We start from the raw sequence: 23,192 nt of genomic DNA, 5'->3' as shown, positions 1-23,192 counted from the left end.
GCAGGTCAGGAAGCAACAGTTAGAACTGGACATGGAACAACAGACTGGTTCCAAATAGGAAAAGGAGTACATCAAGGCTGTATATTGTCACCCTGTTTATTTAACTTATATGCAGAGTACATCATGAGAAATGCTGGGCTGGAAGAAGCACAAGCTGGAATCAAGATTGCTGGGAGAAATATCAATAACCTCAGATATGCAGATGACACCACCCTTATGGCAGAAAGTGAAGAGGAACTCAAAAGCCTCTTGATGAAGGTGAAAGTGGAGAGTGAAAAAGTTGGCTTAAAGCTCAACATTCAGAAAACGAAGATCATGGCATCCGGTCCCATCACTTCATGGGAAATAGATGGGGAAACAGTGCAAACAGTGTCAGACTTTATTTTTCTGGGCTCCAAAATCACTGCAGATGGTGACTGCAGCCATGAAATGAAAAGACGCTTACTCCTTGGAAGGAAAGTCATGATCAACCTAGACAGCATATTCAAAAGCAGAGACATTACTTTGCCAACAAAGGTTCGTCTAGTCAAGGCTATGGTTTTTCCAGTGGTCATGTATAGATGTGAGAGTTGGACTGTGAAGAAGGCCAAGCGCCGAAGAATTGATGCTTTTGAACTGTGGTGTTGGAGAAGGCTCTTGAGAGTCCCTTGGACTGCAAGGAGATCCAACCAGTCCGTTCTAAAGGAGATCAGCCCTGGGATTTCTTTGGAAGGAATGATGCTAAAGCTGAAACTCTAGTACTTTGGCCACCTCATGCGAAGAGTGGACTCATTGGAAAAGACTCTGATGCTGGGAGGGATTGGGGGCAGGAGGAGAAGGGAATGACAGAGGATGAGATGGCTGGATGGCATCACCGACTCGATGGACATGAGTCTGAGTGAACTCCAATAGTTGGTGATGGACAGGGAGGCATGGCGTGCTGCGATTCATGGGGTCGCAAAGAGTCGGACATGACTGAGCGACTGATCTGATCTGATCTGAAAACTGCCAGACGGTGATTTTCCAAAGGTCCAGCTCTAGTCCTGGAATCATGCTAGTGAAGAGAAAATGCAAAATAAAGAATTGACAAATGGGGAAGACATGGAATTAAGAGGCTGGAGAAAAGTCCTGAATCCATTCTCTTTGGGCAACTGAAGAGCACATCAGAGAATGTAACCTTTAAATCAAGGCCAAGAGAAAAGCTTTCAATTAAGTCCAGGTAAACAAGGAGGCTTGATCCTTGGAAGAAAAGCTATGACAAACCTAGACAGTGTATTAAAAAGCAGAGACATCACTTTGCCAACAAAGGTCCACCTAGTCAAACCTATGGTTTTTCCAGTAATCATGTGCAGATGTGAGAGTTGGACCATAAAGAAGGCTGAATGCCAAAGAATTGATGCTTTTGAACTGTGGTGCCCTAAAAGACTCTTGAGAGTCACTTGGACTTTGAGATCAAACTACTCAATCCCAAAGGAAATTAACCCTGAATATTCATTGGAAGGACTGATACTGAAGCTGAAGCTCCAATACTTTGGCCACATGATGCAAACAGCTGACTCACTGGAAAAGACCCTGATGCTGGGAAAGACTGAGGGCAGGAGGAGAAGGGTGTGACAGAGGATGAGATGGTTGGATGGCATCACTGACTCAATACACGAGTTTAAACAAACTCTGGGAGACAGTGAAGGACAGGGAAGCCTGTACTGTAGTCCATAGGGTTGCAAAGAGTTGGACACAACTAAGCGACCAAACAACAGCAAAACAAGGAGGGGTCTCCATGGAAATCCCATGCTCATTATTTTTCAGTAAACAGTGAACCCAGAAAAAAAGCACCCACATACAAATATGAATAAATAGAAATAAATACAAACAAAAAATTCTACCATGTGACCTTTGCAAAAGTACCACAGGGGGTAAAAAAAAGAAAAGGAACAGAGCCTGCAGAAGGTGCATTCAGAAAGCACATCAAGATAACCAGAGAGACAATAATAAAGAAGCAGGGACTTAAATAAACATCACAGGCCAATTAGCCCTAAGAAACAATACAGAACACTCCAGCCAACAATGGCAGAATACTCATTCTGAAGTACTCATAAAACACTCTCCGGGATAGACCATATCACAGGCCACGAAACAAGTCTTAATAAATTTCTAAAGACTACAGTCATATAAATCATATAGTATCTTTTCCGATCACAATGGAATAAAACTGGAAATCAACTAAAAGAAGAAAGCTGAAAAAATCACAAATAATGTGGACTCCAAAACAACAAATGAGTCAAGAAGATACCACAAGAGAAATTTAAATGACAAATGAAAACAAAAACCTAGCAGACCAAAACTTACGAGATGCCACAAAAGCAATCCTAAGAGCTAATTTGTAGCTGTACATGCTTACTTTAAAAAAGAAGAGAGATCTCAAATCAACAACCTAAACTCTACGTCTTACAAAACTAGGGGGCGGGGGAAGCTAAAGCCAAAGTTAGTAAAAGGGAAGAAATAACAGAGAGCAAAAGTAAGTAAAACAGAGAATATCAGAAACAAAACATTAAAATCAACAAAATGAAGGGTTGAAAAAGTCTTTGAAAAAGTGAACAAAATTGACATACCTTTACTTAGGTTCACTAAGGTAAAGGAAGAGGACTCAAATCAAATCAGAAATGAAAGAGAGGACAACACTACCAATTTTACTAAAGGTAACAGAATTATAAGAAAGTACTATGGATAATTATATGCTAACAAATTGGATAAACTAGGTAAAATGAACAAGTTGTTAGAAATACTCAGTGTACCAAGACTAAATCATGAAGAAACAGAAACTCTGCATAGACATAAAACTAGTTACTGAATCTGTAATCAAAAACTTCTCAACAAAGTAAAGTATATCAGATGGCTTCATTGATTAATTAAGAATTAATACTTGGACTTCCCTGATGGCCCAGTGATTAAGAATTCACTTGCGAATGCAGGAGAGACAAGTTCAATCTCCAGTCCAGGAAGATTCCTCATGCCTCAGGGCAACTAAACCCAGGGCCACACTACTGAAGCCCACATGATCTAGAGCCCATGCTCTGCAACAAGAGAAGCCACCTCAATGAGAAAGCCCACGCCACCACTAGAGAAAGTCCGCAGCAACAAAGACCCAGCACAAAAAGAAAAAAAAAATTTTTTTTAATTAATACTAATACTTCTCAAACTCTCCCCCAAACTGAAGAGCACTGAAGACTTCCTAGCCTATTCTATGAGGTCAGCATTACCTTAATACCAAAGCCAGACAAAGACATTGCAAGAAAAGAAACCTACAGATCAATATCCCTGATAAATATAGACACAAAAATCATCAACAAAATACCAGCAAGCCGAATTCAACAGCATATTAAAAGGATCATATCCCTTGACCAAGTGGGATTTACTCCGGGATGCAAAGAAGGCTCAACACATGAAAATCAATAAATGTAATACACCACACTAACAAAGGGGAAATGTTCACATGATCATCTCAACTGATGCAAAACAGCCATGTGATAAAATTTAAGACTTTTTCAGAATTAAAAACACTCGAAAAACTAGGAATAGAAGCAAACAACCTTAACATAATAAAGGTCATATATGAAAAGCCCCCAACTAACATAATACTTGATATGAAAGACCATTTCAAACTTTTCCTCTGAGATCAGGAATGAGACAAGGATGCCCACTTTTGCAACTTCAATTCAGTACTAGAAGTTACAGTCAGAACAATTATGTAAGACGAAGATATAAAAAGCATTCAAAAGGAAAGGAAGAAGTAAAAACATCTTTGTTTGCAGATAATATGATCTCATGTATAGAAAGTGCTAAAGATTCCACACAAACACACACACACAAACTTAGAACTACTAAGTTAATGCAGCAGGATACAAAATCAACACACCAAAACTCACCTGCATTTCTATACAGTAACAAAGAACAATCCTGTACACTGAAAGTCAAAAAACACCACTGAAAGAAATTTTAAAAGATATAAATAAATGAAAAGGCGTACTGCGCTCATGAATTAGAAGATTTCCAGCGGGAGAAAGTGAGGGTGAGACGCATGGAGAAAGCAGCATTGACACATTTCCACTATCATGTGTGAAATAGATGGTTAGTGGGAAGTTGCTAAATAGCACAGGAAGCCCAGCCTAGTGCTCTGTGATAACCTAGAGGGCAGGATGGGGGGAGAGGAGGGAGGGAGAGATATATATATATATATAAAATTATGACTGATTCGTAGTGTTGTACAACAGAAACCAACACAAAACTGTAAAGCAATTTTCCACCAATTAAAAAATAATTAATTTTTTAAATTTAGATTTATTTATTTTAATTAGAGGCTAAAAAAAACAAAATTTTTTAAAAAGATGATAATACTACCCAAACCACCTACAGATTCAAAGTTATCTCTTCCAAAATGGTGTTCAAAGGTGTTCTCTGGAAAAACAGAAAAATCCACCTTAAAACTCATATGGAATTTCAAGGGACCTCCAAAAAGCCAAAACAATCTTGAAAAACAAGGACAACATTGGTGGGTTCACAATTCATGATTTCAAAAGTTAACACAAAGCTACAATAATCAAAGCAATGTGGTACTGGCATAAGGACAAAGATATGCCTCTGTATATATAGAGAATAGAGAGCCCAGAAATAAACCTTCACACACATGGTCAAAAGATTTTCAACAAAGAAGTCATGATCATTCACTGGGGGAAAGGAGAGTCCTTTTACACTCAGAAACAACGATGCTCAGAAAACAGGATGTCCACATGCAAAAGAAAGAAATTGGACGCTTACCTTGTACCATATACAAAAATTAACTTATAATGTATCAAAGACCTAAATGTAAGAGCTAAAACTATAAAACTCTTAGGAAAAAAAAATATATATATAGGAGGAAAGCCTCATGACCTTGGATTTAAATTTGAAATTTTTTAAAAAATATTTTTTTTAAAAGAGAGCACATTTTGAACTTCCCTGGTGGTCCAGTAGTTAAGAATTATCCTGTCAATGCAGGGGACACTTGTTCAATCCCTGTTCCAGGAAGATTCCACATGCCACTGGGCAACTAAGTCCATATGCCACAATTACTGAGCCTTAGTGCCTAGAGCCTGCGTTTGCAACAAGAGAAGCCACTGCAACGAGAAGCCTGCACAGTGCAGTGAAGGGCAGACCCCACTCACAACTAGAGCAAGCCCACATGCAGCAGTGATGACCCAGTGCAGCCAAAAATAAATAAATAAGTCTTAAATATATATATATATCAGAACTTTTTATGGTTTCATTTCATCATTGAAAATGTACCATCATATACATAAAACTTCCCTGGTGGCTCAGATGGTAAAGAGTCTACCTGCACTGCGGGAGACCAAGGTTTGATCCCTGGGTGGGGAAGATGCCCTGGAGAAGGAAATGGCAACCCACTCCAGTATTCTTGCCTGGAAAATCCCATGGATGGAGGAGCCTGGCAAGCTACAGTCCATGGGGTTGCAAAGAGTTGGACATGACTGAGAGACTTCACATACATGAAACTGGTGCTACATCTCAGGAGTCAAAAGAAGAAAGCATTTTCAGAGCAGGAGGGAGTAGAAAACATCGTCAAGTGTTGTTGACAAGGAGAAACAGAGAAGCATAAAATGGTAATAGGCTTTCAGGTTTGGTGATGATATGGTTGTTGGTGACCTTCAACAGAACAGGTTTAGGAGACCATGAACCCCAGAGCAGAAGGGCGTGCGTGATGTGTGACCAAGAGTGCAGCAAGCAGGGCAGTGCATACAGACTACATTCTGCCAATATATCAATACATAGATGCTCAGGTAAGAACAGTAGAACCCTGTGGTTCAAGACTGAGAAAGGAGTATGACAGGGCTGTGTGCTGTCACCCTGTTTATTTAACCTATATGCTGAGCACATCATGAGAAATGCCCAGCTGGATGAGTTACAAAGCTGGAATCAGGATAGGCAGGAGAAATATCAACAACTTCAGACAGGCAGATGATACTACTATAATAGCAGAAAGCAAAGAGGAAACTAAAGAACCTCTTGATGAGGGTATAGAAAGAGAGTGAAAGAGCCGGCTTAAGACTAAATAGTAAAAAAAACTAAGATCATGGCATCCAACCCCATTACTACATGGTAAATAGAAGGGGAAAAGGTGGAAGTAGTGACAGATTTCCTCTTCTTGGGCTCTAAAATCACTGCGAACAGTGACTTTAGCCACGAAATCAGAAGACAACTGCTTCTTGGCAGGAAAGCTATGACAAACCTAGAGAGTGTGTTGAAAAGCAGAGACATTACTCGCCAACAAAGGTCATATAGTCAAAGCTATGGTCTTCCCAGTGATCATGTACAGCTGTAAGAGCTGGGCTGCAAAGAAGGCAGAACACCAAAGAACTGATGCCTTCGAACTGGTGGTGCTGGAGGAGAATCCTGAAAGTCCCCTGGACAGCAAGGAGGTCAAACCAGTCAATCTTAAGGGAGATCAACCCTGAACATTCACTGGAAGGACTGATGCTGAAGGAGAAACTCCAGGATTTTGGTCATCCGATGTGAACAGACGACTCATGGGAAAAGTCCCTGAAGCTGAGAAAGATCAAGGGCAAGACAGGGCATCAGAGGATGAGATGGCAGGACGGAATCACCGACGCAATGAACATGAACTTGGGCAAGCTCCAGGAGATGGTGAGGGACAGGGAGGTCTGGCATACTGTGGTCCATGGGGTCGCAAAGAGTCGAACACAACTGGGAGACTGAACAACAACAACAACGACAAGGTAAGAAAGCAGCTTTACTGCTGCTGCTGCTTCCTGTTTAACCAATAGTTTTGTGGATGACATGGAGAGGGAGAGCTAGGTAAAGAGAGAGCTATGTGCTGAAAAAAATCACTGGAAAATAACAGCTTTATAATGGTCTTGATCAGGCTCAGAACTCAAGATCTGTACATTTTTCTAAATGGCTTAAGATTTGTACATTTTTCTAAATGGTTTCCCTGGTGGCTCAGGTGGTAAGGAATCCACCTGCAATGTAAGAGACCCAGGTTCAATCCCTGGGTCAGGAAGATCCCCTGGAGAAGGGAATGGCTACTCACTCCAGCATTCTTGCCTGGAGAACTCTGTGGACAGAGGAGCCTGGTGGGGTACAGACCATGGGGTCACAAAGAGCCAGACATGACTGAGCAACTAACACTAAATGTAAATTTTACCTCAAAAAAAGAAAGGATCCTAAACTAACACTGAACTCCTAGCGTTTAGGAGTGAAGTGTACTGATGTCTGCAACTTACTTTGACTTGCATGATAAAAATAAGATGGATGGATAGAGAGGTGAACAGATATGTGATAAAGCAAAGTGGTAAATGCTAATACTAGGGTCTAGATGATATGTTCCCTGGTGGGTTACTACAAGCTGTCTGTATTTTGAAAAAGTTCATATAGAATGTTGAAGAAAAGGCAACCACCATAAAGCTACAGACTGACTTCCAATCTACGTAACTTAATCAAAATTAAGACATTCTCAAGACTGAAGACGTGGAAAGCCTTATCTGTTTAAAGAGGTGTACAATGGATTCATTTTGATATTTGGCAAAACTAATACAATTATGTAAAGTTTAAAAATAAAATAAAAATTAAAAAATAAATAAATAAATAAAGAGGTGTACAGAGAGACGGGAAGCAGCCAGCACTCACCTATAGACTGAGATGTGAATGCTGCTACGATCTGGGGGCTGGCCAAGGCCTCCAGCCGGTTCTTCAACGCCTCCAAGTGTACACATTTTTCTGAGTAGTCTGGTGTATCAACGAGCATCATTAGGCTGTTCTGCATACCTGTGAGCTTGGCTGAAATCACAGCTATGTCCTATAAGAAGACCAGAAGAGAGGATATTTATGTTAAGACACTCCAATGAAGAGAACATGGCTCATCAACACTTCATGTTCAGTATTACTAGTCTTCAAACAAAAGCAAATTAAAACAAAGAAGTGCCATTTTCCTAACAAACTGGAAAAACTTCTGAAAAATTACAACAGCTATCTTTGGGAAGGGTGCAAAGAAAAAGTTTTTCTAAATTTATATTTTTTCTGGGGGGAAAATTAGCAATATGTATCAAAAGCCTTACAAATATTTACATCCTTAGAACTTGGCATTTTCTGTCCTAGAAATCTAAGGAAAAAATCAGAGGGACAAAGAAATATTAATGTATTAAAATTGATTAATGTGATTTTAGTGTTGTTATAACAAAGACCCGGAAGGAACCAAATCTTCCATGATAAGAAATAAAATATAGATTATGACACTCATAATCTATGTGAAATATTGAATAGTCATTAAAATGTGAAATACATGTGAAATATTGTACAGTCATTAAAAATCATGTTTGAGGGCTTCCCTGCTGGCTCAGTGGTAAAAATGCAGGAGACAAGAGTTTGATTCCTGGTCTGGGAAGATCCCTTTGTTGCCATGGAGCAACTAAGCCCAGACACCACAACTACTGAGCCAGCGCTCTAGAGCCCAGGAGACACAACTACTGAAGCATGAATACCCTAAAGCCCGTGCTCTGCAACAAGAGAAGCCACTGCAGTGAGAAGCCCGTGCACCACAACTCGAGAGGAGCCCCTGCTCATCACAACTAGGGAAAAGCCCAAGCAGCAACAAAGACCCAGCACGGCCAAAAGTACGTAAATAAATTTAAATAGTTTTTAAAATCATGTTTTGAAAAGTATTAATTACACAGAAAAATATCTACAACTTATCATTAGGTGAAATAAACAACAAAAAGGCCATACAAACACTAGAATATACAGAAACATGTATATATTGGGTTGGCCAGAAAGTTCACTTGGGTTATTCCATAATATCTTAGGGGAAACCCAAATGAATTTTCTGGACAACCCAACGTATACCTACAATATATGCATCATAAAAGATAGTACAAAAGTATAGATTTTTACAAACATCTAGAAAAATACCTAACAGACATTAAAAAAAAAAAATACTAAGGGCACAGGATATTCTGTTTTCTTCCTTGCATTTTTCTCAATTTTCCAAATCTTGTAAGACACACATAAGTTATGTTTATAAATAGAAAACTAAACTCTATTTAAAAAAAGAATGAAGAGAGTAAGGAAATGTATTTCATTGCAGTGTTCGACAGGTGCCCATGATGCCTCAGACACCGTCTTAAAGATGGTTGAGACAAAAAGACAAGGAAGGTCACAGTGCAGGCCCTGAATGCGCAATGAATGACTTGGGGGAGAAAGATTATGAGACACTTTAGGAGGATGGCTCACGGGCTTCCCTGGTGGTCCTGTGGTTAAGACTCCACACTCTCAATGCAGGGGGTGCGGGTCTGACCTTGGTCAGGGAACTAAGACCCCACATCATGTGTGGGGTGGCCACTAGATAAAATAAAGAGAGGTTGGCTCAAGGGTCACAGGAGCACATGGGAGGGGACCATGAGTTCCACTCACTGGAGAGGCCAGGAGCCAGCAAGGAGAGATGTAAAAGGAGGTGACACTTAACTGCCTTGAGGGACAAGCGGAGGCTACGGTCCTATAAAGAAAAGTAGAGGGGGGACAGCTCAGGCATGAAAAGGGACGGGGTGTTCACAGTCTGGAGCAGGCAGAGGCTGAACTCACACAGAGGGAGTGGCCAGAGGAACAGCTGTAAACACAGGCACCCAGAGCCCTGTGGGGAAGGACAGGTTGTGCCCTGTAGGGGGCGTAGAATTTATCAGACGGAAAACGAGAAGTTGGTAGAGGTTAAGATGGGGTGGGTTGGGGGTGTGAGGGACAGGGAAATGCCACATGACAATCTGTGCTTTAGAAGATGCCCTGGACGCGTGGGGTCGGGGGCGGATAACCTGGGATCGGGGAGGGCCTTGATGGCAAGGAGGCGAGTGGACGGTTGCTGAAACGGTCTAGGAGCAAAATGACGACAAAACGACACCAGGCGGCGCCAGAGGGACAGAAAGAACAGACGACAGAAGAGAAAGAGAGGAGGGGCAGGGAGAAGGGGGCAGTGAAGGGCCGCTAGGTTTCCAGGTAGGTAAACCTGGACAGAAAAGGAAGCGTTAACCCAAGAGAGGGGCAGTGGAGCAAGTGGAGAGTGGCTTTGGCCAGAAACAGTAAATTCTGTTTTTTAAGAGCCTGGGAGAGTTCAGCTAGATGCTTTGGGTCTTATGGGCAGTGAGTTCTGAATATCAAGAGGGTTGGGAAGAGAAAATAACAAGATGTAACTGTTAGCTTTGTTGCTGCTGTTCAATTGCTAAATCCTGTCCGACTCTTTGCAACTTCGTGGACCGTAGCCCACCAGGCTCCTCTGTCCATGGAATTCTCCAGGCAAGAATACTGGAGTGGGTTGCCATTCTCTTCTCCAGGGGATCTTCCCAACCCAGGGACCGAACCCAAGTCTCCTGCTTGGCAGGCATATTCTTTACCATCTGAGCCACCAGGGAAGCCTAACAACAACAAAACAATACAGCATCCGCTAAACAAGAAACCTACCTGAGTCTTAAAAGTCTCCTCGATATCAGCACTCAACGTGCTCCATTTGTCGGCTTCTTGAAGAGATTCTGCGGCAAGCTGCATTCTGGACTTGACCTGGTCGATTTCTACCAACACCTAGAAGACAGATGAGGGTTTCAGACACTAAGGAAGCTGCAGTTCCATTTTCTCCGCCTTCCACAAGTAACTCGAAACCTAAGTATCATGATACGGTCCTGCCTTAGGGAACTCTGTACCCCGCACGACACTGATCGCATGGTTAAACGTTCAGTGATGCTGAAGAGATGAATAAGCTAAAAGTGCTAAACAAAACAGTAGTCTGAGTGTTTGGCAGAATTCTGAGGGGGGGCCTCCTGCTGGGAAGGTAAACATCTTCCAAAAACAAGAGTCAACAATTAGGAACCAAAATACCTGCATCGACTGAGATGTGTCCTGTTCAAACTTTTTAATGTCCTCCTTGACAAGAATCATTTGTTCTTTCAGAAAAGACGCCTCCTGTTTAAGGGCTTCGATATCACGGAGCACTTTGGGCATGTTCTGGAGGGCCTGGTGACTTGTTTCTGCAGTGAAAATCCAAGAACCAAAGGTGAACACCAGACCACTCACCAGTGAACAATATGAATAAATCAGACGACAGGAAGCAAATCTTCCCTAAGGCTCTATGAGCCACGCGGTTTTCTGAGCCTGTGTTGGGGGCGGGGGGCGCATGGGGGGAGCTGGTCTCTGCTGGGACCCTGTCTTCCCCAGGATGATGGTAAAAGCCCTAATAAACCATCAACCTGACCCACCACCACTGAGTTAAAGTGCAACTTTTTTTTTTTTTTTTTGGTTGTGCCACGCTGCTTACAAGATCTTAATTCCCCGATGAACCCAGGCCCCCCCCACCCAGTAGTGAAAGCAGAGAGTCCTAACCACTGGACAGGCAGGGAATTAATGTGAAACGCTCTTTTCCAGGAAGGAGAAGGGAGGAATCTGACACTGGTGAATGCCAGCTCTGCACCCCAAGCTTTCCATACATCATTTAACATACACAGCAGTCATTAGCAGCTGCCTCTTACAGATGAGAAAACTAATGCTCAGAGAGGTTAAGTAACTTGCCCAAGATTTCACAGAGCTGAGCCAAGGAGTGTCTGGACCCAACGTCTGCTTCCATGTTTTCTTCAAAATGCAGTCCACAGACCATTGGTAACAGTCGGAATGCAGTTAAAATGCAGGTCCCTGGGTCACCTGCCAGAGATTCTTATTTAGGAATCCTGGTAGGAGATCAAGGAACCTGTATTTTTTTTTTTTTTTAACAGACATCCCAAGTGTAGAATAAAATCTGAAAATCCTCACAGATCAGGAGGTGTTATCTGGAAAAGGCATAATCCTTTAGTCCTTTAAAGAGGAATTCACCAGGGAATCAACCAAAGAAGTTCAGAGCCTTCTGCTCCTGGTACCGGTACATTGAATGGAACTTTAACATAGAAAACACACTTTAAGAACCTGTTCACCCCGCTCTGCCATAAAACAACATTCTGTCTCCAGCACTGACCTTAAGTAAAGTTTTATGACTAACAAAACATAGGCAGAACACACAAAGATTTCGTCAAAGCACAGAGATTTCCTGATTTTTAACAGGCTGTTATGGCCCTGGCCTGGCCCCTTGCCTGCTAAACCTCAGAGTCACTCTTCAGGTCTGATTGGTTCCCTGTGAACTTCTTCCCCCTCCACCTCTCCACAGCACCCTCAAATTTAGTTCTTTCTAGAATCTATTTTAAAACTGTCACCTCCTGTGGATGCCTCTGGAAGGGTAAGGGCCAAATCTCCATCAGAGGTGGGACTAGGAGACCGCCTAAGGTGATGGTAACCTTCTACGTCTTGATGGGGGGTGAGTTGCATTAGCTGTACACACCTGTCAAAACCCATCAAACGGATCAGATAAGGTCCCTCCAAGGCAATGGCAACCCACTCCAGTACTCTTGCCTGGAAAATCCCACGGACGGAGGAGCCTGGTAGGCTGCAGTCCATGGGGTCGCTAAGAGTCTGGCACGACTGAGCGACTTCACTTTCACTTTTCACTTTCATGCATTGGAGAGGGAAATGGCAACCTACTCCAGTAATCTTGCCTGGAGAATCCCAGGGACAGAGGAGCCTGGTGGGCTGCCGTCTGTGGGGTCACACAGAGTCAGACACAACTGAAGTGACTTAGCAGCATTCCACCTTACATAAATATTATCTAGCGAAAAAAAAAGAGCTATAAACAAGAACTGAACTCTATAATGTTTAGGGTTCTAAATGAAATGTTTAAAGGGCGAAGCGTACTGATATCTGCAATTTATTTTTAAATACATCAAAAAATAAGATGGATGGATGGATAGAGGGATGGACAGATTTGCAATAAAGCAAGACTAGCCACTGCTCACTGCAGAATCTAGGCAATGGCTGTTTGGAATTTCACTACAAATTCCCGCAGCATTGTGGCACGTTTGGCACCTCCATTCACGGTTGCTCAGAACAAGGATCTGCCATCATTCTTGATTTTTTTCCCCTTATCCCTCATTCCAATCCATCAGCAAGTTCTCCCTTCTTCTGAAAATACCTTAAAGCTACCCGTCTCTCCCCATCTCTACTGCCAGAAACCCAAGTGAAGCCACGGTCACCTCTCTTCTGGACTAGAGCAATGGTCTCCTGAATGCCAACTTAAATCATCTCATTGTCCTGCTTAAAAATCCTCCAGTACCTTCCCACTACACACATTTTAAATCAAATCCAGACTCTTTAATGTGACAGTAAATGCATGATCTGGCCCCTGCCAACGTTTCCAACCTAAGAATGGATCTTGTTTAACACTGCATCTCTGGACCCTGAAGAATAGCTTGTGCCCAAAAAATATTTGCTGACTGAATAATGAATCAATCCTCCCTATTAGGGATCCTCAACAACTCCAGTTTCAACCTCTGCAATAACTTCTTCTCACCACAGACTTGGGACCTTGTCTCATTGTCCCTAAAAATAAAGCTTTAAACCTTCTATGGCTTCTCACTACCTACAGAAGTGGTCCCCAACATTTTTGGCACCAGGGACCATAATTTCCAAGGACCTGGGAAGCTGGAAAGGGGCGGGGCAGGGGATGGTTTGGGGATGATTCGGGGATGATTCTGGGATGATTCAAGAGCATTGAATTTATTGAGTTCCTTGAGCAGGAAGTGGAGCTTCCTATAAAAGTGAGCAACAGGAGGTGGCTGTAAATTACAGATGGAACTTCCCTCTCTTGCCCACCGCTCACCTCCTGTGGCCCGGTTCCTAATAGTTCCCAGGGGTTGAGAACCCCTGGCCTATAGGATGAAAACCAAACCTTCAGGATAGCCAGAAAGGCCTTTCACAGTCTGATCCTAATCTACTTTTCTACCTTATTTCCAGTGGAAATTCCCCCTCATGGAAGTGTAATCCTCCAATAATAATAACAATAAGGACTAATATTCATTGATGCTACTGATGAAGCTCTATTTGAACTTCTCACTTTTCTCTGGACTGGGTAGGTCTCTTTATACCCTCCTGCCTCTACAAGTGTTCCCTCTCCCTTTAATACCAAAGAGGTAGTAAAGTATAATGGATAAGAGCCTGGGATCTGGAACCAGTCGCTTGGGTTCAAATCCAGTCTCCCCATTCATTAGCAATATGATGCTGGGCAAGTTACTACCTTCAGCTGCAGTTTCTACAACTATAAAGTGGGAATAATAACTGTGCCTACCTCTAAGGATTACTGCCATGTTTAAATAAGATAATCATGCTGGGGGAGGGGGCAGCACTATTAACATTTTCTCCAGGACACTTCTTCATTGCACAGGGCTGTCCCAAGAGCTGTAGGACATTAAGTCTGGGAGCCTCTATGATATGCCCCTCTCCCCCCCAACAAGCTAAAGCTTTTTAAAAACAGCTTTACTGATGAATAACTTACTGGCATATAATTCATTCACTTCAAATATACAACTCAATGATTTTTAGCAAATTTAACAAGGTGTGTTATCTCCACAAGAACACTGACATCAGCCAAAAAACTCCTTCCTGCCACTTGGCACTTAATCTCTGCTTCCACCCCAAGCCCTGGGAAACCACTAATTTGCTTTCTGTCTCTACAAATTTACCTTTTCTGGACATTTCAGACATACGAAATCATGCACTATGTACTCTTCTGCATCTTGCTTCTTTCACCAAGGATAAAGCTTGTTCCCTTATGTTGCTGAGTGCTATTGCATATTTTGTTTATCCACTCACCAGTTGATGGACATTTATGCTGTGTCTATGATAGCGTAAGGCTATCCAAGGGAATACTCTGGTGGTTCAGTTGCTAAGACTCTGTGCTCCCAATGCAGAGGGCCCAGGTTCAATCCCTGGTCGGGTAACTAGATCCTGCATGCTGCAACAAACAGTTTGAATGCCACAGCTAAAGATCCCACAGGCCCTAATGAAGACTGAAGACCCCTCATGCCACAACTAAACACCGGTGCAGCCAAATAAAGTAATTAAAATAATTTGTTTTAAAAAGACCACGGATTACTAAGTATTAAGTAGCTCTTTTTACAGAAGTACATACAAAGCCCTTAAAACAGTGCCTGACATATACTAAGGACTCAGATATTTGCCATCATATCATTATTATTAAAATCCTCCCTGAACTTCCCTGTAGCTCATACAGTAAAGAATCTGCTTGCAATGCAGACCTGGCTTTGATCCCTGGGTCAGGAAGATCCTCTGGAGAAGGGAATGGCAACCCACTCCAGTATTCTTCCCTGGAGAATCCCATGGACAGAGGAGCCTGGTGGGTGATAACAGTCCATGGGCTCGCAAAGAGTCAGACACAACTGAGAGACTAAGCACAATGTCTTCCTCATCTTTGCCCTGTGAAGCCTTCCTTCAAAGCCTAACACAGGGAGCCCTTTATGAACCTCCCAGGCAAGAGACAATTGCTGCCTTCATCTAGCTCTCAGCTTCCAGTTCTGTTCTCAGTAAATCTACCCTTTATTGTAATTAAATTGTTCACATGTCTTCCCCACAAGGCAGCAAACTCCAGAAAGATAAACTTTTCACCCCCAGTGCTCATTTCTTGACAGGTACACAGTAGATACATGAAATTATTATTAACTCTGGTGTGTATTTTTTTTTTTTTATAATTCACTATTCTGGTTAGTTAATTTGATACTTTAAAGTCTCCCATTAGGACTTCCCTGGTGGTCCAGTGGTTAAGAATCCACCTGCCAATGCACAGGACACTGGTTCAATCCCTGGTCCAGGAAAATCCCCACATGCTGCAGAGCAACCAAGCTCATATGTCACAACTACTGAGCCCGTGAATCCTAGATCCTGAGCTCTAAAGCAAGAGAAACACCACAATGAGACCACGAACAGCAACTAGAGAGTAGCCCTCCACTCTCTACAACTAGAGAAAGTCCGAGTGCAGCAACAAAGACCCAGCACAGCCAAAAATGGAAGGAAAAAAAAAAGTCTCCAATCAGGACAGCCCATCTTCCTCACTGACACAGAGATCCACTATAAGAGGGGTGTGGGGGAAGGATGGAGTGGGAGTCTGAACTTAGCAGACGCAGACTATTATATATAGAATGGATAAACAAATTCCTACTTGGTGTACAGCACAGGAAATGATCTATATTCAATATGCTGTGACAAACCATAATGGAAAAGAATGTGATAAAGAATGCATATATGTAAGTATATACAGTCAGTCAGTCAGTTCAGTCGATCAGTTGTGTCTAGCTCTTTGCAACCCCATGGAAGCAGGATGCCAGGCCTCCCTGTCCATCACCAACTCCTGGAGTTTACTCTAACTCATGTCTATTGAGTCAGTGATACCATCCAACCATCTCATCCTCTGTCGCCCCCTTCTCCTCTCGCCTTCAATCTTTCCCAGCATCAGGGTCTTTTCAAACGAGTCAGCTCTTCGCATCAGGTGGCAAAAGGATTGGAGTTTCAGCTTACTGAATACATATATATAACATATATAACTGAATCACTTTACTGTACAGTAGACATTAACACAACATTGCAAATCAACTACAGGTAACAAGATCATTTTTTTTTATCCATTAAAACAATGTCTTCCCTATACATCTTCTATATGCTTTTTGCCAAATCTAAGAATCAGTTGACCAGTTATTTCACCTTCTTAAAATTCACTCAAGTTTTAAAAGGTAACTTGACAGCACTGCCGAAAGTGGAAAGCAAGATCCCAAATCTGCAAGTGTTGCAGAGAGACGAACAGCGGGGTTGAGACCTGGATGTCCCCACGAGGACTGTGCGGGAACCAGACCCGGGCTCGCTCGCTCTCCATGCGAGGCGCTGACATTCACTGCCCACTACGTGCACCCCCGCAGACCCCGGACCCGTCAGGGAGCTCTGCCAGGCCGCTCACCCTCCACGGCGTGGTTCACCTCTTGGATGAACAGCTGCAGCTTCATCACCAGGGTGGCTGCGTGGCTGTCCGCCTTCCCGGCCGCCGCCTCCTTGGGGCCAGCCCTGAAGGCCGCGTTGATCCACTCCTTCACGTCGAAGTCTTCCGCCAGGAACTTGGAGAAGTCCATGGCTGCACCGTCGCAGCTCGGCGTCCAAGCCTGAAGACCTGGCTCCGGGCGGCCACTCGGCTGCAGAAGCAGGCAGCTCTGCGAGAGCACCCGCGGCAGCCTGGGAAGCAGCGGGCGGGGACCGACCGCGCCGGAGACAGACCCCTCCACAGCCTCTGGATCAGCGCGCTGATGTGTACGCCCGAGATTGACCCTCGCCGCGCGCCGTACTTCTTCCGGAAGTAGGTAGCCGTTACTATAGTGATTGCAGGCGTTCCGGGATATGCGACGGGCTGCGAGCGTCCAACCGGAGGAGCGTCCCTCCTCCTCTGCTAATTTAAATGCCGGCTGGGCGCTTAAATACGTGCTTTACTCTTAAGCCCTTACTTTTATTAGCACACTTAGTCCTCACAATCCTTTCAGTGCTATTGTTCTCCCCCAAATTAAAGTGGAAGAACTGAGGCAGTTAAGCAAGTTGTTCAGTATCACGTAGCTAGAATGTAGCGCAGTGGGATTTGAACTCAGGCCAGCCTACTACTGAAACCTGAATTCTTTGCCGTCCTTCAGTGCCTTCCCAAAGCGGGCAGACGAATTTACATGACCTGGTCTCTGCCCACCACGCTTCCAGCTCCTGTCTCACTGTTGTAGCCACGGTGGCCTCCTGTCCGTGGCCTGAGACACAAAACTCTGGAATTCGCCATTCGGTCCTGTTTCCTCTAGCTTAAAGCAATGTAATACCTCGGGAAAGAGATATCTGGGAAGGCCTCCTTTGTCATAGGATTCAAAATTTAAAAAGCAAATAAAAGCATCCTTTGGTTACACTGTGCTTAATTTTGCCATTTATCTGTTCTCATCCAGGCATACTCCAATTCAGTGCATACAGTAGTTCCTGAAAACTATATAGTTAAGAACCTAAATCCACAAATTATTAATAGGAAAGATAATACGCTCACCTGGTAGAAGCAAACTGATGTAGTCCCGCGGCATGCTCAGAAGACTTGGGTGCCTGTAATTGCCGTATGCCCCTCTCCTCCCCGAGGAGCTGAAGTTCAAAACAAAACAAAACAAAAAAAGCCCCAGCTTTATTGATTAATAACTTACAGGGCATACAGTTCACTCACTTCAAATATACAATCCAACGATTTTTAGCAAATTTAACAAGGTGGGATACCTTCACAAGAACATTTCCATCAGCCAAAAAATTCCTCCCTGCTTGTTTGCACTTAATCTCTGCTCCCACCCCCAAGTCCCAGGAAGCCACTGATGTGCTTTCTGACTCTACAAATTTACCTTTTCTGGACATTTCAGACACATGAAATCATGCACTATGTAGTCTTCTGCATCTGGCTTCTTTCACCAACCATAAAGTTTGTTCCCTTACGTTGCTGAGTTGTATTTCATTGTGTGGATATGACATATTTTGCTTATTCATGCACTAGTAGATGGACATTTATGCTGTTTCTAGTTTAAGGCTATTAGAGGGGTTTCCCTGGCAGTCCAGTGGCTAAGACTTTGTGCTCCCAATGCAGGGGGTCCGGGGTTCAATCCCTGGTCAGGGAATTAGATCCCATATATGACAACTAAGACCTGGAAGTCAGTCAAATAAGGCTATTAGAAATAATGCTGCTGTGAACATTCACTATATGTCTTTGTATGGACATGTTTTCATTTCTTTTGAATAGATTCCTAGGTGTGGAACTAAGTGGTAAGATAGATTTATGTTTAATTTTTAAAGAAACTGCCAAACTTATCCCCCATACCACTTTACATTACAGTCAATGAGGTATGAGGGTTCCAGTTCCATTTGGTATGTAGTGGTAAGTCTTTGTTGCCTTAATTTGCATTTCCCTAATAGCTAATGATATTGAACACCTTTTCATGTGCTTATTAGCAGTTCTTACCTCTTCTTTGATGAAATATATTTTCAAAATTTTTGCCCATTTTCAATTGGCATTGCTTATCTTCATATTCAGAGAAGGCAATGGCACCCCACTCCAGTACTCTTGCCTGGAAAATCCCATGGATGGAGGAGCCTGGTAGGCTGCAGTCCATGGGGTCGCTAAGAGTCCGGCACGACTTAGTGACTTCACTTTCACTTTTCACTTTCATGCATTGGAGAAGGAAATGGCAACCCACTCCAGTGTTCTTGCCTGGAGAATCCCAGGGACAGGGGAGCCTGGTGGGCTGCTGTCCAGGGGTCGCACAGAGTCGGACATGACTGAATCGACTTAGCAGCAGCAGTAGCAGCATCTTCATATTGCGTGCATCCTCAGTCGCTTCAGTCGTGTCCGACTCTGTGTGACCCAATGGACAGTAGCCCGCCAGGCTCCTCTGTCCATGGGCTTTTCCTGGCAAGACTACTGGAGGGATTGCTGTGTCCTCCTCCAGGGGATCTTCCTAACCAGGGGATTGAAACCTGTCTTCCTGAGTCTCCTGCACTGTAGGCAGATTCTTTACCTCTGAGCCATTGGGGAAGGTCTGTCTTCATATTATTGAACTGCAAAGCTATTTATGTATTTTGTATGTAATTCCTGAATTAGAGGTGTGGTTTGCAAATATTTTTTCTCAATCTATAGCTTGTCTTTTCATTTTCTTAATGATGCCTTTTGAGGAGCATACATTTTTAATTTTGATAAATTCCATTATCTTTTTCTATTTTATGAATTATACTTCTGATATTATATGTAAGAAATCTTCACTTAACCAGAAATCATAAACTTATATATTTTTCTCTAGAAGTTTAAAAATTTTAGCTCTTACATTTAGATCTATGATCCAGTTTGAATTCATTTTTTGTGTATGATATGAGGTGAAGGTCTAAGTTCTTTTTTTTTTTTTTTTTTTTTTTTTGCATGCAGGTATACAACTCTCCCTGCCTGCAATGCAGGAGACCCAGGTTTGATCCCTGGGTCGGGAAGATCCCCTGGAGAAGGAAATGGCAATCCACTCCAGTATTCTTGCCTGGAAAATCCCATAGACAGAGGAGCCTGGAAGGCTACAGTCCACAGGTTCGCGAAGAGTTGGACACAACTGAGTGACGGACACACACATACAACTCCAACTCTCCCAGGACCATTTGTTGAATAGACTTTTCCTTCTCCTCTGAATTGCCTTTAGATCTTTGTCAAAAATCAAATGACATAAATGTAAGGGTTTCTGCACTTTAATTCTGTTCCATCATCTATACTCCTATTCTTATACCAATACCAAACTGTCTTGATTCTGTAGTTTACTAAGTTTTGAAATCTGGTAATGTTAGTCCTCTCATTTTATTCTTTTAAAAAATTGTTTTGCTACTCCATACCGTTTGCATTTCCATATACATCATATAATCAGCTTATCAATTTCTACCCCAAAAGTTGCTGGAACAGAGATCATATTGAATTTATAGATCCATTTGAGAACTGGCATCTTGACAGGGTTGAGTCTTCAAATCCATGAACATGAAATGCCTCTCCATTTATTTAGAGCAGAATTTTCAAACTTGGTGCTATTGACATTTGGCACCAGATAATTTTTGTTGTGGAGGGCTGTCCGATGCATTGTAAAATGTTTAACTGCATTCTTGGCCTTTACTCACTAGATGCCAATAGCATCCCCTCCCCCAAACTGTGACAACCAAAAATGTGTCCACGTTACAGCTGTCCCCTAGTAGAAACAATAGTAGTCAAACACTGTACATTGTAAATGTCTTCTACTTCTTTTGCTAAATGTATTCCAAAGTATTCATGTTAATACTACTGTGAATGAAATTTTCTTAATTTGGTTTTCATATTGTTCCTTGTGTTAGAAACACACTTGACTTTTGTATGATTCTCTTGTACCTCTTGAACATCTAAATTCAGTTCTAGTTTGTGTGTGTCTGTCTGTGTGTGTCTATATGTATGCTGGAGAACTGAGTTCGATTCCTGGGTTAGGAAAATCCCCTGGAGAAGGAAATGGCAACCCACTGCAGTATTCTTGCCTGAAGAATCCCATGGACAGAGGAGCCTGGCAGGCTACAGTCCATGGGGTCGCGTGAGTCAGACATGACTTAGCACTGTCTTTCTTTTCTTTTGTCTTTCTGTGTGTGTGTGATTTGTCCACATACAGAATCATGAAAAAATGAAAAATTTTCCTTTTTCTCTCCAGGTTAGATGTCTTTCTTTTTTCCATCTACTAAATGTGCTGGTTAGAATCTTCAGTGCAGTGTTGAACAGAAGTGGCAACAGACATCCTTTTAAGGATCTGTCTTTAGCATCCAGTCTTTAACCATGAAGTACGATGCTAGTTGTACGTTTTTCATAGTTGCCCTTTTTTTAAGTCAAGGAAGTTTCGTTCTGTTCCTATTTTTCCATCAGTATGTTAAAATATTGTATTTTATAAATTGTGTGGTTTTATTTTATTCATATGATGTATAAGTATACAACAGTAGTTTTTTGGATGGTAAACCAATCTTGCATTCCTGGGATAAATTCTACTTGGTCATGGGGTATAACAATTTTATATGTTACCAGCTTTGCTTTGCTAACATTTTGTTGAGGATTTTCATGTCTATGTTCATGGGGGAAGTTAGCCAGTAATATCATTTTTCGATCTTCGTCTAATTTTGGTTTAAGGATATCACTGGTCTCATAGAATGATCCACATAGAAGGATGTGATCCTTCCTTCTCCATTTTCTGAGTCTGTAAAGATTATAACGTCTCTTCTTTAAATAGCTGACAGAATTCAAAGTGAAGCCATCTGGGCCTGGACTTTTCTTTGTGGGAATATTTTAAATTATTAATTCAACTTCTTTACTTGTTATAGATCTATTAAGACTTTGTTTCTTCTTAAATCAGTTGGTATGTTGAGAAATTCTACAAATTTGTCCATTTCATCTAATCTGTGAAATTTTTTGGCAAAAAATTGTAACATTCCTTTATAATCCTTTTTAACTTCTGCAGAATTGGTAGTAATTGCCCCTCTTTATTTCTTGATTTTGGCAATATTTGTCTTTTTTTCCCTTGGTGGTCTATCTAGCTAAAGTTTGTTGATTTTATTAAAGTCTGTTAATTTTATTTTTCCAGAAATCAAGGAGAAACTAAAGACCCTCTTGATGAGGGTGAAAGAGGAGAGTGAAAAAGCTGGCTTAAAACTCAACATTTAAAAATCTAAGATCATGGCATCCAGTCCCATCACTTCATGGCAAACAGATGGGGAAAAAATGAAAACAGTGACAGATTTTATTTTCTTGGGCTCCAAAATCAATGCAGATAGTGACTACAGTCATGAAATTAAAAGACGATTGCTCCTTGGAAGAATAGCTATGAAAAACCTAGACAGTGTATTAAAAAGCAGAGACACCACTTTGCCAGAAAAGGTCCATATAGTCAAAGCTATGGTTTTCCCAGTAGTCATGTAGTGAATGTGAGAGTTGGACCATGATGAAGGCTGAGTGCTGAAGAATTGATGCTTTCGAATGTGATGCTGTAAAAGACTGCTGAGAGTCCCTTGGACTGCAAGGAGATCAAACTAGTCAATCCTAAAGGAAATCAACCCTGAATATTCACTGGAAGGACTGGTGCTGAAGCTGAAGCTCCACTATTTTGGCCAACTGATGGGAAGAGCTGACTCATTGGAAGACATTGATGCTGGGAAAAATTGAGGGTAGAAGGGCGACAGAGGATGAGATGGTTAGAAGGCATCATGGACTCCACGGACATGAGTTTGAGCAAATTCCAGGAGATGGTGAAGGCCAGGGGAGCCCAGCACGTGGCAGTTCATGGGGTCTCAGTGAGCAATGTGAACCACCACCACCTTGCTTCAGCCTTCTACTCCCTCCCCTCTCTGCGGAGCTGCTGTTACCACAGACAGTATGTTTCTTTGTTATAAACACAAGACATTTTTTATTATTGTTTTGTGCAATTGTCTTTTAATTAAAATTACCTTCACCAGTATTTTTTGCTTCTTCATGTAGACTTACTGTTCACTTCATTTCAGCCTGAAGAACTTCAAGAAAGCTTTTTTCACAAGACAAATCTGCTTGCATCAAATTATCTGCCTTTAGTTGGGTATATCTTTATTATACCTTCATTTCTGAAAGACAGTAATGCTGGGTAGAGAATTCTTTCCTACTCAGACCATTGAATATGTCATCCCACTGCCTTCTCTATTGTTTCCAG

General features: G+C 42.2%; 1 protein-coding gene across 1 annotated transcript in view; it reads right to left on the bottom strand.

Moving 5' to 3' along the window:
- The window catches only part of COG7 (component of oligomeric golgi complex 7), a 90,157-nt gene extending 72,881 nt beyond the window's left edge, over positions 1-17,276 (bottom strand). The window contains exons 1-4 of the mRNA XM_005905320.2: positions 16,901-17,276; positions 10,903-11,051; positions 10,492-10,608; positions 7,678-7,846 (exon numbers count right to left, since the gene is read on the bottom strand). Coding sequence (XP_005905382.1) covers positions 7,678-7,846; positions 10,492-10,608; positions 10,903-11,051; positions 16,901-17,069 — 604 coding nt within the window. The 5' untranslated portion in view covers positions 17,070-17,276. The remainder of the gene's footprint in view (positions 1-7,677; positions 7,847-10,491; positions 10,609-10,902; positions 11,052-16,900) is intronic.
- Positions 17,277-23,192: the final 5,916 nt, after the last annotated feature.

Source organism: Bos mutus, chromosome 25, assembly GCF_027580195.1.
Source record: "Bos mutus isolate GX-2022 chromosome 25, NWIPB_WYAK_1.1, whole genome shotgun sequence".
NCBI lineage: Eukaryota > Metazoa > Chordata > Mammalia > Artiodactyla > Bovidae > Bos > Bos mutus.
Note: the sequence above shows the minus strand (reverse complement) of the source record. Positions and strands in the feature narration are given on the sequence as shown.